The sequence below is a fragment of the Chelmon rostratus genome, chromosome 13 (genome assembly GCF_017976325.1).
Source record: "Chelmon rostratus isolate fCheRos1 chromosome 13, fCheRos1.pri, whole genome shotgun sequence".
Lineage (NCBI taxonomy): Eukaryota > Metazoa > Chordata > Actinopteri > Chaetodontiformes > Chaetodontidae > Chelmon > Chelmon rostratus.
In genome coordinates, this window is record NC_055670.1 from 11,550,826 (window position 1) to 11,569,685 (window position 18,860).

The window sequence follows — 18,860 nt, forward strand, 5'->3', positions numbered from 1 at the left end:
CAGAACTCATGTGGAACTGTGGAAATCCATTGTGAAAGTTCTTTAATGTTTCTTTATTCTGTGTATGCATGGCTATCAGAGCAGCAGCTCAGCAGCCTTGACATGCCATCTTAATAATATGAAATACCTTATGAATAACATGCAGCGCTGTCTTTTGTGCTGCTGTCGTCAGTTGAACATCTGCTTTGGCATGAGCAACCTGGAGTCAGACTGTTCAGACTATTTGCCCCCGGGGCTTGACTCACTCCCAACCATTACATCAGATTTTACCTCGTACCTATCCTGTATCATGCATCACAGTTCTCAAATCACTGTTTTGGGCAAGATGTTAACCTGGCACCCATCAACAGAAATCTTGTCATGGCTTGCCGCCTGCATATGTATTATTTTGATTCTGCTTCTGGATTCTGGAAAGACGCCGTGCCTTAGGAAATCAAGCAAATGGGAATTCAAAATTATTACGGTGGGTTGTATTGGGGGGGGCGGTGTATTATTAGCACATAAATGTGTGTTTTCATCTCCGTTAAGTTTCCCATACACAGCAGCCTAAGAGTTTATAGTGTTCCTTTCATTCTTAAACCTTGAGAAACATATCAAATTGGTGCCACAAGTAGATTCTGTCTCCGCCACTGAATGACTGATTGATGGTGGCCTATTTTTAATGCATTGTTAAATGTGTAATGCATGGAGACACTTTATAAAAGACCTGAGAGTGGGGAAGAAGGAAAACGAAGATGACAGAATGAGGTCAGGAGGAGAGAGGATGGGAGGGGGGGCGGAGGGTAGAGATGAGCACCTGATAGGTCTCCCTGTCACAGGACAAGGCAAGCACAAATAGAGCGCTGTTCTTCCAGCTAATGCTGTATCAGTCTGCAAAACTGTCTTGATGCTGTGAGCTGGAATGCCTATTAAAAGTTTATCTTGTCTAAGTGAAGCGCGCAACCGTCAACTGTTTGGAAAGATTCTGTTTGTTTGTATTAAAGCATGTGAATGCTTGCGATGCTTGTATGGAAGAGACATGACTTCATTACATTCAGCTCATTAAACTTTCCAGTAAAGTACAAATTAAACATTCATCTTATACTTGCCATCATTTCCAAACACATCTGTTACCTTTTTCAATCTTAGATAACTGCACTTTTGACACCTTTCTTTACTTGTCAATCAAGCAATCTGCCAAAAATACAAGTTAGGACTTTGGAATTTGAAAATGAAACCATGTAAAAGTGGCAGCTTTGTTTTGCATCATGACTTTTTCATATCAGCGGCATTGTGCAGAGTGTTTTGTTGCTTAAATAGTCTCAGCACATCAAACAGAACAAGGAAATGCTGGTTCCACACCAAACCAGCAGGCTGCCATCTTTATGTACCTTATTGATTATCCTTGCGTTCCTCCACATATGAACACTAGATTGAGCAGTTAGAGTCAGCTTGAGGTTTGTTACTATGGCAGATTAACAAGAATCAATGTAATCCTTCCGGTGTGTCGCAGTCCTCCGACATGTATAAATCGTGACATTTTCATGCCATCGTATTTCTGAGTCGCGCTGTGAAGACAAATTTGAGCCATCTGACTCGAAAATGTGTTTGTTTGTGATTAGAGATGCCAAAAATATGTTTCAAGAGAACAGAGAAAGTAACATGCGTGCTTTCCAGCCCACACAGTCATATCGCCCGCTGTGCTATACAGTCATGCACCTCTCTCTGTTCTGACATAAGAGAGACAGTGTCTCTGTGTCTCTGAGGCTTTGACTGTTGGATACAGCAGTGTTGGACAGGATAAGCGAGTTCAACATGCTCATTTACACTGAAGCCAATCTGTACTGTTTCTGATCCAGCATGACATGGTCCATGTATTTATATTTGTTTATGATGTATATGCAACAGATATACAGTGTGTATGTATATATGAATCTGTCCTGCTGGGTACTCTTATTTTTTCTTCTTATTTTTTGCTTTTTAGACATTTTCTTTATTCCATCTTGCGTTTTCATGGAAATTGGCAATTTTGTCTTTATAGAAACACAGCAGCAGCGCACTTCAACAGACGCCTCCGTCAAATACTAATTTGTGTCAAATAGTCTCATCTCCCTCGTTAATGTAAGTGCAAGCAGATAATCAACAAATGGTGCAGTGCTATCACGTCCCCAGCAGTAAAAGCTCACTACTGGCACATGACACTGACACAATCACGCTCTGGTATCCAGAGAAGGGTGACGTCAGTGTCAACATCAGCGAGAGAGCGGGTGTCTGAGACCTTCTTTAGTAATCTCTGTACACACAAGGCTCAGATAGGGCTCCCCACGGTGCTGCCCAGACTCCCCAGACTGTGGATTTAATTAAACAGTGTGAAATTAATTAATCAGTGGGGTGGCAGGTAAAAGGACTCCTCACTGGAGCGGCTCACACAACCAAGACAAGCATTTCATTCGCGCTGACAGTTATTAATTTGCTGTATGTTTTATTATAGTGTTTCTATATAGAGATGCTGAAATTCTGGGAGATTAAAAAGCTTGGCATGGGAAAAAAGCCATGCAAATTATCAAAATAACAGCTCCCGAAAATCAAAGTGTAAACCTGTGTTTGATCTGTTCTATCAATTAATTAAAAATTTCAGTTCTGTATAATAATATGGTGCAAATTAGATGGAAATGAGATAAAATATTCATTTAGTTATCTGGGGAATCTGCCTGGAGGGCTTTTTAGTCTTCAGTCTGGCTCAAAATGCTGTCCATATGGCAATTATGTACAGTAGTGTTGCAGGAGGATTGGTCTGATGCCTACTGGCAGAGAGGAGCCTGCCTGTGACAAACTGCTGCTAGGATCTGATGTGAGTTGAGGGAGATAATGAGGCTGTTGTAAGCCTTAAGTATAGAGCCTGCCCCCGGGGTGGCATATCTAAAGGCTCAGGCTCCCTCATTGTTGCACGTGCTGCTGAGGATTAAAACACATTTACTTTTTTCTTATAAACTTTGTCAGTACTTCCCACAACTCTTTGGACAACTTCTGCTTTCATGTGGCAAGCCTCTTGACATTGCTTTGTGGAGGAGCTGGTTTTTTTTTTTTTTTTTTTTTTTTTTTTATTACAGTTTGTAGATGTGAAGTCTTGATTTGATTCTGCTTTGAGCTATCTATAGCTCTTTTTAAGCACCCCACCAGAGGATGTGCACGTTCTGGGGTACATCCTAGGGTGACTGAAGTTTTGACAAATGCCATATTCTGATAGAGAATCTTTTAATATTGATCTCGTTGGCGTGGCTTTTCAAATAAAATTTCACTGAGTACAGGGTTAAAAAAATGATGATATGGGTGAGGCAGTAGAATGTGTGTTGTTGGTTATACAGCGTCCTCTGAGAGAGCCTGTGCCTGCTGTTTAATAAAGATAACTGCCCACCTCTTGTGAGAAACTCTTGACATCCAGTGCAGGTTGGAAGCCTCCACCACACTAACTGTCACACATACAGCATGTCCCTATAGGAAAACAATGGTGCAAATTCCAGCACTGTGTCCAATTTAGACCTACCGCACTACAGGTTTTCTATCCGAGTGTAACAAGGACACCATGCAACCGAGTGCAATACACAGTAAAAAAAAAAAATCCCTGCAGTGCGCGCAGAGTAATTGAGTCACTGAGGACAATTGCTATAATGTTTCATGACCGAGAAAGTGTAACTAATGTAATGCAGGTAGGTCTGCAGACATGTTCGCAGTATTACCTTAGTGAAGTAAACAAGAGAGAGTTCCTTATACAATACCAGCAGGCATTTAATTAATGGCCATTTGGGGCTTGCATACTAAATAGGGGGGGTGAGAGACACACACACACAGACAGAGAGAGAGAGTGAGAGAGAGTGAGTGAAAGAGAAAGAGAGAGAAAGAGAGAGAGAGAGTTATGCGGGCACCATAGCCAGTGGCAAGGAAACTTCAGAGAGACCTGCAAATCGCAGGCAGAGCCAGACTACTGGGCAGAGCTGCAAGTGGTCACTCAACCATGGGATTAAAAAGCATTTAAGCCTTGTACCCCCCCCCCACACCCCGCCCCAGTACACACACACACACACACACACACACGCACACACACACGCACGCACACACACCCCTTTTCGTCCAGCTGTGTTATTTCTGACCATTCAGGAGAACAGAAAAGACAAATGCTCGGTGCCTGGGTTGTTATTGCCGGTGCAAAACTGCGGGTTACAGGTTTTTCACGATGCCAGCATCTATAAGCGTACTGCAGTGCTTCCTTGCAGAAAAACATAATGAGCCAGCCTAAAAGGGTTTCTGTGTTCTGGTTAAGGTGCAAAATGGACTGTCACTACTGTTTATTTCATTCATGTCTGGATGTAATGGAAAACATGCAATCAAATGCAGGACACGTTTACCAGAGTGGTTCACTTCACACTTCTATTCACACTTCTAATGCCTCTTGGGCAACAGCAGGCAAAATTATGACAGGCTATTGACGTATTTATAGGGCGCTCTAGTGAGTGCACGGGCTTGATTAGCACAAATCCCTGCCACAAAATAAATCAGCAGCTAAGGTACCCCAAATGTACTGTGCTGAGTGCTGGTGCCAAGAGGATGTTGGTGAAAAAGCTTTTGATTCCGCGGTCACCAGAGCACCACAGCACCCCGCCTGAATGTGCTTGTTTTGATGGGCAATGATGAAAGCACAGGTGGATGCGAGAAAAGCTCCCCTCCCTCGGCTGCCGCGGACTCCTCTTCTGCGGTTTCCTATTAGCACAGGAGTGGAGGTTTGCAGTCTGGCTGCTGGGCACAGTGGGTCAGTGCTCACAAAGCTCTGTTTGTTCCCTGGCCTGCAGGGCTCCCAGGGTAAGCCTGGCTCCAGAGGGGAGGCAAACAAAAAGGCACCACTGTCTCACACACTGAAGCTGCTCTCCAACACATTCGTCTTTTCTACTCAATGGGGGTACATTTCTCTTCATAGGAGAGGAATGGCAAAAGGAAACAAGTTTTTTAGAAACAGGGCCCCGGGATAACAAAACTGCTGTTGTTCTGAGCTATGTATTTTTTCTCAGTTTAAATGCCATTTTGAGTTGTTGCTTGTGGTGATGTGTTTTTTTTCCCCGTTTGCTTTATGTTTTTCATCTCCTTTTGTCTAGCTTAGACTCTGAGCTCTTTGTCTTGTGCCACTGTATCAACATATTCTAAAGGAAACCCAAGGAAACCGCCACCAGCAACAGGCACATAACACACCATATTTATATTTCAGCTGCAGTTGCTAACTTTAGAGAATATATATAGCGCTGCTGAACCACAGCTGATATGAAAAGGTCTCTCAATTAATTAATAATTTCAAGGTATCTCCATCCATGCTGTCTGCCTGTGATTTCTAAAGATGAAATAATGTGCAGTATACTCTTACAGCTGCTGTCAGGTCAGACATTCACTGTTGTGCTGCAATCTGCAGTCCAAGTATAACTCCATTATTGAGGGGACTTTAAAATGGGAGCTGTGTGACACACAGCGGGATGATTTAGTTTAATGACCATGGCAGTGACAGTGCTGTGATGGAAATTGGACTCCCCCTGCAAATTTACATCACTTGAGGGTACTTGGGGCTCTTTTAGCGGCTGCACTCCAGAGCACGAGCCATCAGGAGGTCCTGGATATGTCATGCTTGTCACCTTCCTTTAAGTGCATCTGCAGACGTGGGAGAGGGATTAATATTATATAGCCTACGGAAGCACAGAGGCCGTCTTATCAGCACTGCAGATGTGATAAGCACCTCTACCCCCACGAAAACCAGGAAAGATCTCCAAGCAAAGAGACAAGCATCTCTTTGTGTTGTTTCCTCACACTGCTTCAGAGTTTCAAATGCGGCTTTAGTGGCAGATATGGTGCAATTTCACATCTGTTGTAATTTGATGTGCCTGGATCACCCTCTGTGAAATCGTCTTGATCGCAACACGGCTCCTTTCAATTATTTAGAAAGTTGGCATGTGGCTTTAGAGATCGTAATCTGATTTCTTTTGATTTTGAGGTATTCAGAGTAGCCTACACCACAAGCCCCAATAACAGCTGCACTAAAAGAAAAAAAAAAAGCCTGTCTCTGTGATCATGTTATTTGGTAGCTTAGCATCCACGCTCCTCTCTTTTCATAGAGAGAAATATCGATTTATTTATTTAATAAACATGTCACTTCTATGGAAACACTTTCCATCATTGCCATGACACCCATCTCACATTAGTTCACATCAATGCAGATGTCAGTGTGTACAAATTGCATTGCCCTCAAACTGATTCTGAGCTGTGAATGGAAGTTATGGCAACCATTGCTGTCGCTTCAGTTTTATCAGAAAAGCACCCAGTGGAACCATGGAAACAAGATGTGACACAAAAAAACATCTACATCAAAGCCGGCATATACTGTAATTAGAATTTATTGAAACCTACTCAGTCAGAAAAGGGACATGATCTGCTGAGCCTTTGGATTCAGTCCCATACCTTCCATTAAACACAGTACAGTGCATTAAGCCTTGCTATTACATGCTGCAAAAAAAAAAAAAAGTACTCATTTGTGAGTCGGTTGCTGCAAACAGGAATATGGCATTTATGAATTCCAGTTTTACTGTATGTAAAGAACTAGTGTATGCATACAAAGAGAACGCACGCATTTGTATGTGCAACATTTTGTCTGGATGGATGAACCTTTGTCATAGTTAGTATAGGTCAGATAATCATACAGCATGATCTGCATTTCATGCCAACAAGCATAGCTTCCCGGTACAGTCAAACTAAAATAAATATCTGCATGCATAATAAAGTTTAAAGACCTCGAGGGTCTTTTGAAAAAAAACAAAAAAAACAAACAAGTTCTAACGCAAGAGTAGGGTGCTTTTTTTTTTTTTACACAACACCTAAAATGCGTGCCACCCACCAGCGGCACGGCATAATGACTCTGCAAGCTACCTGGCATCCTCTGTAGTTGTACGGCCAGGGCCAGTAGCCGCGCAGAGGCTCGCATATTCTCTGACAGTGAGTGTAGCCTCGTTGGCATTCCGAGCAGCAGATCCCCTGGTGGTCTAACATGGTGTCAAAGGTCACGGCGCCGTCCTCTCCGGCCCCTCTGCTGCGCTGCAGTTTGGAAGCAATGTTCATTTTGAAGAGCAATCTTTTCCAAAAATTTACCCTCATTTGCAATTCAGATTTTTTTTTTTTTTTTTTTTTTCAAAAAACTTCTCATCCTCCCAAAACATGTGACTCCGGTTCTCTCAGGCAACATGAATTTTTATAACCACTGGGAATTTTCACTTCAGTTCATAAGTTCATCAACTTGGAATGGCAGCTGTTACCCCGGTGCCCTGTAATTATAGCCTCTAATATGACACCCACTCAACAGCAGCAGCAGGACTGTATATACCCACAGCTGACAGGAGGGCCACATCCAGGTTAGCACATTTTCACACCATGGACAGTACTGCTATTTCTCTGAGAATAGTTTTTAACAAGGCTGCTATTATAAGGATGGTGCTATGAAGTCATCAGTAAAAGTGTTGACAAAACAGAGAAACTTCAATTCATAATGTTCCTGTAAGGGCTGCTCCAGGGCTCAGTATATGCCACTTGATAGTTAATCAAAAATTCACCAGCTCTGGAGCCTTGTTTATCATGAACAGCGCTGTTGACAAAGTTGCTACTCACATGATAGGGGTTTTCGGGATTGTATGCTGACCCCGCGGTAGACTGCGCCCCCTCCTCTTCCTCCACGACTCTGGGGGTGTCATCCTCCGCGTGACTCGCCGGGTCCCTCTCCTCAGCAGCTGTGTCAAACTCCTCCATGTTAAACTGCCGCTTGGCTCGCCGCGTGTCTCTCTTTCTCCTCTCCCCATCTGTCGCGGCAGCCACGAGAGGCAAGAGTATTGGGTCAACATCCACAAGACGCCATACATGTCCTCAGAGCTCAATCCTACATAGCTGCTGCTGTCTCAGATGTCCTGAATAATTCAATTAGCAGCAGTGATTTCAAGCAGCCGTTGCATATTTCAAGATCATTCTTTTTTGATTCGAGACCGGAGCCGTTTTTGGTGTACGACTCTAAGTGGAGTGTATGTTCGAGATGTTGCAAGTGTTTCGACAACTTCTCGGAGTCAGAATTTTACAAGTGTGTCAGCAGATAAGCAGGGCAGTCGCAACCGAGATCTGAATAAACAATGAAAGAGTGTGCAGCGATTCAAATGCAGTCGACCGTGCGCTCAGACAGCAGGCCAGTTTTATAGACTCTGTGGGATTGAGTGAATCAATACATAATAGCTGGAAAGAAAAGAAGAAGGTCACCTTTGGGATAGATAGACCGGAGCCAGTAAATGGGAAGTTCTCCGCAAAGACCGAGGATTTTGTTGCTCAGGAAGCTGGTGTCCTTCAGCGGCTGCTCTGCTGCAACCCATATGAGGAACTCCTCATCAAACCTCACTGGCGTGATTTCATCTGTCTGGCGAGAAGAAAGAGATAATGCCCTTGAATTGCTAATACAGAATAAGAAACGACAGTGTTAAAAGCAGACAGAAGATCCTCTGTAAGTTCTTTTTCCAGTTCTCAGCGTTCTGTATCAAGCAGTGTGCATATACCAGGTCAAACATCAGCGACTCTTTGTTGTGAGCTCCCATGTGTGGAAGGTTGGCTTTGATTTGGGATTTTATGTAGCACTTGTCTCCTCCAAAGAAGCGGATTCCAGTTATTCCCTGCACCAAATCACAGAGATGCCATGTTTACACTCACAGCTTTGCTACTTTGCTAAGCACACAGAAAGTCTCGGCTGAACTACCCCAGGAAGAGAGAACAAGGACAAACTCACTCACAATTTGAAAGTCATGAATCTCCACAGCTTCCTCAGCTCCACTCCCAGTTTTAAACCGCTCCAGGTTGTTGTCAGAATCAATTTCCACGGAACCTTCCCTCACCTCCCCATTGATGTTCATACTGTAACGAACGTTATAAACCTGGCAGCAAAGTGGAACGTTAGAATGACTGATTAGTCAAGTTATGTAAATCACACTGTAGCAAACACAATGGAGGTGAGATACAGAAAAACAAGCTTCCCCTGCACAGTAATTGCTGGTGTTGCTTCTCCTACTGAAACCCTGTGTAGCTTAAGCACACTGTGAATTGAGCAAAGCACCACAGGCTTTGAAAAGAATGTTTGCCCTACAGGTGAGCTCAATAAGACACAAATAAACACTACACTGTCTCATACAAGATGGAGCACAATAACAGGAGCAGTTCATGTAGTCTGTAGGCTGTATTGTAGGCAGTATCAAAGATGCAACTTCACAGCCGGAATTGTGATGATGAATAGGATCACTGATAGGACATCTCAGTCGTTAAGATAAATATCTCTAGTGACGGTCCCAAGGAAATACAATTACGCCTATGATGAACACGTTTTTATTATCAGACAGGTTCGTAATCTACTTTGCTCCCATTTCCCTCCAAAAGCGTCCTAAAGCCTCCCTGCATTCACCTGAGATAGCTGTTATTGAAGGGGCGCCGCAATAACTACAGCATAATCCTCAGTCGACACTTACATTTTTATCGCCGACTTTCCACAGGTAGAGCGCAGCCGTGGATGCACACAACATTAACACCGCGCCAACAATGAGAGCCACAGCTCCGAATCTCAGGAGGCGGCTGACTGCAGCAGAGGTCGGTGCGCTTTGTTCCTTCAAGTTCAGAGGATGCAAAGTGAGAAATGACGCACGCTTAACAATAGCCAGGACGACTGATGGCGTCCCCTGGAAACCTTTAAAAGTCTGCAGAGTCTACAGTTTTATTTGCACGTCATGGGTGTCAATTATATTTTTAATCAAAAACTTAGTAAGCATGTCTTACCTGAGGCGTGCACTGTTCAAAACAGCCAGATCCATGAGTGGTATTTTGGACTTTTTCCACAGTCTCTCTCATGATGTCCTCTATAATTCCTCCACTAATACTGCTGCTTCTCTGTAGAGAATCAGGTTATCCAGCAGGAAGCTTTTTGACGCTTCCATGTGAATGACGTACAGTTGATATAAATTCTTTGGGCTAAATTCTTCGCCTGAATGTTACCTGTAGGTCCGGGTTGCCTAAAGCAGGGTGGCCATCCTGTGGTACCAAACTAAAATGAGACTTTTGGAGCAGCTCTGGCCACAGGCAGGCATGGTTGGTGGAGTCAATCAGTGTTAATAGGAAAAACATAATCTTACGTATAAGTCAGCTGTGCTTTCAGATAATGCTTTAATGCCTTCCAATTAATCACTCACCCCTTATATCTTATAGCTGGATGTCAGTTGTGACAGAAATGTGTGTGATTACTCCAGTTCTCTGCTGGTTACAGGTGTCACTGGGAATTAACACATTTCACTCTCTATAGCCTGACTTGTATGCAGAAGCGACTTGTCTTGGGTCTTTATATTCTAAGACAGCACTGACTTGCAAAACCACACACAATCGCAGACACACAGAGACGTAACCTTTGCTTAATTATAAATTCTCTGATTTGACAATGGCAGAAAGGTATTATCCTGGGCAAGGTTACGCTGTCCTGAGCGTAACTTAAAAAGAAGAAACACAGTAAGAAAAAAAGATTCAAATGTGCAGTGCTGCTGTTGCTTGGAAACAGATTGAACCACATTTTTTTGGATAATTGGTAAGCTGGGAGGCAATCAGAAAAGGTGAGGGGATTCTTTGACCTTTGAGAAAATATGTAATTGTAAGAGCATTTGATCAGCCATGCATTATTTGCATGCAAATTGGGGCAGCACAGTAACTACATTGTGTACCATGAAAAGAATATGACACTGGCTTACGCTTGCTATCAATTTAGCTGTGATCGTTGGAGGACCACATTTTATTTATTGTGGCTTATAAGCCTGTAAGGCAAATGAAATGCATTCACTTGGCTAATTGAGGTTATTCTGTGTGCTTTCTGAATATTTCCTCAGGACAATAGGTTGTACTTTTCCTATACGATCACATTTGAGTCCCTTAAGCCCAGATAACTCGGTTTTTAAACTGTGGTTGAACAGCAAAACAGTTTCGCTTTTAACCGTTTATTTGTGCAACAATGTGACAAAAATCTACCACAAACATGGTAATCTTTCATATTGATTGTTTTCCACAGCAGAGAGGCCCCCTTCAGCCTAAATGTCCATTGGTCATGCCCCTTAAATAGTAACACATGCTCTTGAAAATGTATAATAAAATTCTTCTTTACACTGAATCATTATGAAAAATATATTATTAATGTACAAAATCTTGCATATTACACATGATACAATGAACAGTCTTATATGAGCCAAAAGACACGACATACTACAAAACACAGCAACAATCCAACATAAAGTCAATTAAGATCAAAGTACTGTACAGTATCAAGACAAAATCCCTCGTGATGACTTTTTGATCTTTAAGAGTTTGTGTACTCTGGAATGGATATCTCATCCGTTTCCTGTATTCGGGCCGGCGTCGGTGGACCAACGAGGATGTAATCAAACTCCTGGTGCTGGACTTTTTCGTACACGCTTTGCAGACCGTTGGTTTTGGGTAGGTGAGCTGGATAGTAGTTTTCCCGTCTGGTGTCCCGGGGAAGCGAAGCTGTCTTGGAGAAGGTTGACAGATGCGGTCCGCAGGCCATGCTCGTGTTGGGCCTCGTAGCCGAAGGGCTCCAGCACCGGTCCGAGTGTCCCAGCACTTTGCACTCGCTCGTGCACGCCCAGAGACCTGTGGAAAACAGCCGTGCTGTGAGGATGTAATATGAACACATGTGCTGGCTCACCTGCAAGCGATCCCAGGTAATGCAACCAGTCTATTAGAAAATGCATTGTTGTAAGTGGGTGCAATCTGCATGGTGCATTGCTTAGCTTGAAATATTAATCACACTGTCAGAGGCATCACTGCATGGATTTCACCTCCACGTCCTCTCATTTCCCTCTGACTTCCTCTGTTAATACCATCTTTATTGTGTTTCTGCGACACTCACTGTTTGTCGGGGGCGACTCCTTTTTGTGCACGTCTCCGCTTATGTCAGAATCGCTGTCATTGAAGTCGCTGTCCCCTTTTCCACTGTCCTTGCCGCTGATGTGAGGATCTCTCGCTGAGATCGTCGTGAATGAGTTGCCCTTCCATATTGTTATGGGTCTGACTGTCTCTTTCCCATATCCCGGCAGTGTAGAGTAACCCTGCAAAAGACACAAAGACACAAAAACACACACATTTTTTGAGTCAAGATGCAAAAGACAACAAAGTCAGCGTGAAACTTGAAAAAATCCCCAGACTTACCTTTAATTTCCCCTCCATCACTCTGCTGTTTGACTCAAAGATGCCTGCTGTCTGCCTGCCATCCTCACAGCCTGTCTCTGCTGGGTTGCTGCTGGCCAATGGAGGCTTCTCTGGAAATGGATGCGCATCAAACACTTTCGCTTTGTGGCTGGCAATCAATGAGTCAATATGACCACTTTCCACTTTCTCCACATTTGGTGCGTCTTCTTTCTCATCATAGCCCCCCTCCCTTGTCTCCTTTTTCCGGCGGCTGCAAATGGTTGTGATGAGAATGATAGCCAGCAGGAGGAGAGAGCAGCTCCCCGCCAGGACAATGATGATGGCTATGGACATGTCCCATTCAAAGAGCTCCTCGCTGCCATTTTGAGCCAAGGAGGGCATACTGGGTAGAGTTCCTTCTATGAAGCTCAAGTGTATAATGGCTGTGGAGGTAAGTGCCGGGGATCCATTGTCGCTGACCGACACTGTGACTTTGACATTGTCCGCGAGATCATACGTCAGCTGTCTGCTCACGTGCACCTTCCCTGTGTCTTTGTTGATGGAGAAGCCCAGGTGGCCCCCCTCTGTGATTTTATAGGACAGCTGTGCGTTTATGCCTTCATCAGCGTCTGTGGCCTTTATCTGGGTTACCACATAACCTGCAGGTGCATCTTTAGGGAGGAAAACCTCAGCAGATCCTTTGTAAAGCGGCGGCTCTATGATAGAAGGCTGGTTGTCATTCTGATCAACTATTTTTAGTCTGATGACAGCTGTGCTCTGCAGCTGTGGTGACCCCCCATCGCTCGCCTGGATGTGTACATCTAGCTGTTTCATTACCTCATAATTAAAACTTCTGAGTGCATATATGGAGCCGGACACTGAATTTAGAGACACAAAGGTGTTCACCGGGGAGCCCATGATCAGGCTGTCCACCAGTCTGAAGGTGATTTTGCCATTGTTGCCCAGATCCGCGTCGCTGGCCTCCACCGTGGTGATGTAGGCCCCGGGGGCGTTGTTTTCCACCACTGAAACTTCACTGACAGCTTTGGTAAATTGAGGGGCGTTGTCATTCTCGTCGCTCAGTCTAATGGTGTACTGAGTGATCTTTCTCAGCGGGGGTGACCCAAAATCCTCAGCCATGACCGTCAAGTTATACTCGCTAATCCTCTCCCTGTCCAGGCCTGCCGCTGTCACTATCATGTAGCTGTCCTCGTAAGCCTGCCGGAGTTTGAAGTGGTCGTGGCCGTATAATGTGCAGTGGACCTGGCTGTTCACACCCGAGTCTCTGTCCAGGGTGCTGATCAGCGCCACCAGACTGTCCTTGTCTGCCGCCTCGCTGATGTATGCAATGCCCGTCGTAATGGAGGTCATCGGGGTGATGCTGATTTCTGGGGCATTGTCATTAACGTCTGTGACGTGAATGATGATTTTGCACACGGAGGGGGTCGGGTTGGGTCCCAGATCGGTCGCCTGCACGTCCAGCTCGTACGTGCTTTTGTCCTCGAAATCCACCGGGCTCCTGAGCGTCAGGCGACCCGATCTGTTGTCCACTTGGAAAAGTTCTCGGATCTCGTGGGAGACCTGTTTCCCGAACCCGTAGACGACCTCCCCGTTCGAGCCCTCATCAGCGTCGGCTGCGTTCAGGTCCAGGATGACAGTGCCAACCGGCGCGTCCTCTGGCAAGCTGACCGAGAAGCTGTTCTGGTCAAAAACGGGACTGTTGTCATTAAAGTCAGTCACTTTGATAGTTATCTTTGTTGACCCCGATCTGTACGGGTTCCCTCCGTCTGTGGCGACCAGCTCCACAGTGTATGAGGACTGAGTCTCCCTGTCTAGCTCTTTCATTAGCACCAATTCCGCATATTTAACCCCATCCGCTCTCAGGAGCACATCAATGGTAAAATGACTGTTGACAGAAATCTGATAGCTTTGGATGTAGTTTGACCCGACGTCTGCGTCCACAGCTGGATCTAAAGGGATCCGGGACCCCACTGCTGCGTTCTCTGAGATCTCCACTATAGATTCCTTGTTTGGGAACTCCGGAGAGTTGTCATTGATGTCCTTTATTTCCACCTCAACGTGAATCAATTTGTAGCGATCTTTGGAGAAATTGACCACGTCAAAAGTAATGAGACACTGTGGAGTGTGTCTGCAGACTCTCTCCCTGTCAATTCGTTCCCCGACAGCGAGCTCCCCGTCGCTTTCTCTCACCCTGATGAATGAATCATTGAATTGTTTCATCATCCTGAAATTGGTCTTGGAGGAATGAGACAGACTCAAGGACATGTCCTTGGCAAGGTTTCCGATGACTGTACCTGGTGCGCCCTCCTCATTGGTCTGGTATCGAATAGTATTTCCCTCGGACCGAGCCGGCGAGGCAAATAAAAATTGATGGATGGAGAATAGAAAAATCCACCGGTGCCAATAAGTTGCGGATCTGCGCCGTGTCATCTTCGCGGTAACGCGTCCCTCGGTGAGCAGCCTCATTGCGCGCCGGGCAGAGGAGAGCAGTTCACCTCTGGAGTGAGCTCTCCATGCAGCTGCCGCGTCTGTGAGCTGAACTGTGCTGGAAGAGAAAGTTACTCGCTCCTCTTTGCGCGCAGCCAGTCAGACACGCTTGTTGCCTCGCCTTCAACACAGCTCAAAATTCTGCAGCGGCGGGGTTTATACGGCTCCTCATGCTAATGAGACGAAGTGTGACCAATCCCTCGCTTTAGAATTAAAAATACCCCCTCATGAAAAAAAAGAGGAAGAAGCTCTAAGCCTGTTTTGAGAGTGTACACTGAAGCAAGTTGCAAAATACAGGGGGGGGGGGGAAAGGGCAGAGAGATGTGCCATTGCTTGAAGATAGTTCCTGCACTGTTTATCATCTTATTGCAGCCATTACCGAGTGATGGTTTTATTTTGCAAAAGCCTTTTTCTTCTCTTTTGATCTTGAGTGTATTGTCTATTGAGCGCGGAGGTGTGTCTACGCGTGTGCACGCGCTCACAAGGCAGGCTCAATTGTTTTGGGTTTTTGTTGTTGTTGTTTTTTTTTTTGCTTCTTTTTTTTGCTTTTTTTAGAGAGCTGAATGAGGTTTTGTTCAGGGTGCATCTCGTTTCAGAGCAGCTTCATTATCTGGAGACGCGTTCAGCATGAGCGCATCATCCGCGGCCCCCTCTGAGGGAGGGGCGATGCTGCATCCACACTTTTCTCATATTTGAGGTCGAGAGAGTCTTTTTTATCGCACTTCAGACCTTACATCTCGCCTCGCTCCTGATTTATGGAAAACATATTTATAGGCTGCTGATAGATGTTTATCTCCTGGGTTTTGACTGCAACCACCCCCCAACTCTGAAAACACAACTTCCAGCTGTTATGAATTTCAAATCATATTTGATTCAACTAATATTCAGAGCACTGTGATGAGGATGAGCCATTTGCTTTTGCACCTTTCAGAGGAACTACACTTCATGGCCGTATACATAGAGTGCCTTTGTGCATTTTTGGTTATGGGCTGTTGGTGGCTAAGCTCTTTAGTTCCAGTTGAGGGAAATCTTAATGCCATTGCATACAATGATATTTAAGACAATAGCATGCTTCCAACTTCCAGACAGGGATTTTCTGTTTTAAACAATGCCGACGTACACAAAGCAAAGAGATGGTTTTCACGGTTTGATGTGGAAGAACTTCACTGGCCTGCACAGAGCCCCGTCCAACACCTTTAGGCTGAACTGGACGAAGACTTCCAGCCAGGTTTTGTCACCTAACTCACGCTCCTGTGTCTGAACAGGAGAAAAAATAAAATCTGCAGCCGTGTCTTCCCAGCAGGGCTGATGGTGTTATAGCAGAACCTGAGAACGCAGGGTTTTGGAATTACATGTCCAGCCGTCACTTATCAGTGTAGCGTTGGGGTGTTAACATACTTTGCTGGGGTGTCCACATACTTTTGGCCATGTGGTGAGCTCTACACATGCTCTTAAAGAACCAGCGTGTAGGATTTAGCGGCATCTGGCGGCAAGGTTGCAGACTGCGAGCAACTGAAGACACCTGTCTCAACCATCTCTAGGGCGGCCATGCAAATGTGACAAACACAAATGGCCCCCACTAAGGCTTGGTTTGTCCACTCTGGGCTCCTGTAGCAACACGGCGGACTCCCTGGAAGGCTCCTGTAGCTATAAAGAGCTTATTTTAAGGGAACAAAAACACAACTATTCCTATTTTCAGGTGATTACATGCTGATGACGACATAATTGTGGATACTACATTACATTTCTGCCAATAGATCCTCCTAAATCCCACACACTGGACTTTTAAGTGCTACAGCTGGCCACCACCTCACTCTTCTCTGGCACGCTGGACTTCTGCTCTGCATTGCAACATAGGCTCCTGTTTTATTGTATCCATGCAGTGCTGGTGCAGGTATATGTGAGCCCTTGTTAAGCTAATTCCCCAGATTTCTTGAGGAGTGATAGCTAGCACCGTCTGGGCAGACTAAGTCGTAATATTGAAAATAAATCTGTAAATCTTCACCTAGGATCTGATTTAGTTTGCACCAACTATGTGTGCATGCCCAGTCTTTCTTTTTAAATGCTCTGTCCGGCCTCTCGTGGAGCTTATTAGATTTGATGGAGTGATTTTTTTTCCAGTATAATTACGTTTGTTGCACTTCTTTGTTCTCCTGCTGCTGTAACTGCACAGGCTTGTCGAGAAACCCAGAATATAACTGTTGCACGGCCCAGAATCTGGTTAGAAATCACTTGTTTGGGGCCTCTGCTCGCAATCTATCTGTGACTATTTACTTCAAACTTCTCCATCGACTGTGTGTCTAAATGGGGTGTGGAGGAGAGTTGCTGAAGACGACAGCTTGTGTGTATTTTGCTCAGAACGATTCATTAGTCAGCCATAGAGTCAACAGCGTGCTGCGGCTGAAGCACAAACAATAATCTGAAACAATAACACTAACAATAGCAATAATAATCTGAAACATTGCAAGAAGCCCACAGAGACACATTGAAAGGGAAAAGGCTGCAGTAAACAACAAAGGCAGGAGGGCAATTTTACAGTATGAGCTTTTCAACTAATGGAGAGAACAACTGTGACAGAATATTCCTTAAAGCCGAGTTTATCACATGTGGAAAACAGTGTTTAGATAATGTTCAGAGAAAGATCGTATGTTGGAATTGCGCTAAATGCAAACAATAATGGCTGATTATTCGAATCATCTAATTAGACGCTAAGACTGCCAGCATTTCTTTAAGCGCAGTGTCAGCATGCAGTTTGTCCAAATCATGCACTCAAATAGAAATATACAAACAAGTTTCCCGACTTTAAAACGCGATATTCAGATATACTTACTGCATCAGCAGTGGGATGCAGCGTAATTAGACTCCGGCTTGCAGGAGTCCAGCAATGAAAACAATCTGAGACACGTACAATACATTCATTCAGGCGTCTTCATGAAATGCATGACATTCATTGTCACCTGATTCTGTCTCGTCCTCAAATTCATTTCTTCCCATGCTGAATAATGCTGGGTATATTTTTAAGCATCCAGTGTATAATACAACCCACCTGAGGTAGACATGTTCATGTTTTCCTGTCATTGAGTTTCTTTACTGTGTTTCTGAGAGGGTCCCAATGCACACCTGGGTCTGTGTGAGGTGTTTGATGCTTTCTTTAACTTGCGCTGTCATTAACAGGCTAAATTTGGAGGCGCTCCGCTGGGGATGAAATTGAGAAAAATGGTGGAGTTAACCGCACACTCAGGGGGATTTTGTGAGAACACTGGTTACAATAAAAGCTGCACTAATCAGTTTTTTCATGGTAACAATGGATCAAGTGACCATGTCCAATGTAAAAGTGCCGTTTGCAGTGACAAACCTACAGAGGATTAAAACCTCTCTCCAGTTCTAGCAGCTTTATGGGGTGTTTGAGCATTTTTTAGCTCATTGTTTTTCAGGTAACTGGAGTAAACAAAAACCAAAAAACAGCAACTACCTGGTGAACAGTGTGGATTATTTAGCAGCTAAAAAGCCAGATATTTCTATCAGGAGTTGGTGGAGACCAAAACAGAGCTAAAAGGAGAGTGAATATTGGACTTATATACTTCAGGTGGAAACAAACAAGACTCCAAATCAAGGTGACTGCTGCTCCATATCTCCGTATCAAGTTAGCCATGTCGACTGTGTGAATGTGAAGTGATAACATAAGAGCAAGTGAATAAGTAAGTGAGTAAAGAGTTGTGTTCACAGCTTGTTGCATTGCTCCAAGAAGCCAGTACCTCCCTCATGGGTAAACTACATTTAACGCTGCAGCAGAAAGCTAGCTTACTATTATCTTCATCAAAGTAATGAAAAAGGAGGAGAATTCTCCATTGCTGCGATAATATTTGCAGCAACATTTGTCCACCTGATGGTGTCACAGTTTCAATGCTGAAGTATAACAGGGTTTGAACAAAGTCCTGAAAGTAGGGAAAATGCTTCATTTTAACCGTTATGTTTCCAAATTTGAGAATATACTTGAAATTCGTATATACACCTAAAAAATGCTTAATTTTCAAAAATCTGCAACCATATACATTGATTATTAAATTCTGCAAACTTTACTTTTCACAATTCCATTT

At 44.3% G+C, this 18,860-nt stretch overlaps 2 protein-coding genes across 2 annotated transcripts; both read right to left on the reverse strand.

Annotated features, from left to right (window-relative positions):
- Positions 1–6,870: 6,870 nt before the first annotated feature.
- On the reverse strand, positions 6,871–9,921 carry LOC121616568 (leukocyte cell-derived chemotaxin 1-like). Its single transcript, XM_041951390.1, has 7 exons — positions 9,850–9,921; positions 9,546–9,680; positions 8,820–8,960; positions 8,589–8,702; positions 8,299–8,452; positions 7,666–7,853; positions 6,871–7,098 (listed from the first exon to the last, which is right to left on the reverse strand). Exons 1-7 carry the CDS (start codon positions 9,919–9,921, stop codon positions 6,871–6,873), a joined length of 1,032 nt encoding a protein of 343 aa, XP_041807324.1.
- Positions 9,922–11,404: 1,483 nt separating this feature from the next.
- Positions 11,405–14,742, reverse strand: si:ch211-199f5.1 (protocadherin-8). Its single transcript, XM_041951435.1, has 3 exons — positions 12,277–14,742; positions 11,978–12,176; positions 11,405–11,718 (listed from the first exon to the last, which is right to left on the reverse strand). Exons 1-3 carry the CDS (start codon positions 14,740–14,742, stop codon positions 11,405–11,407), a joined length of 2,979 nt encoding a protein of 992 aa, XP_041807369.1.
- Positions 14,743–18,860: the final 4,118 nt, after the last annotated feature.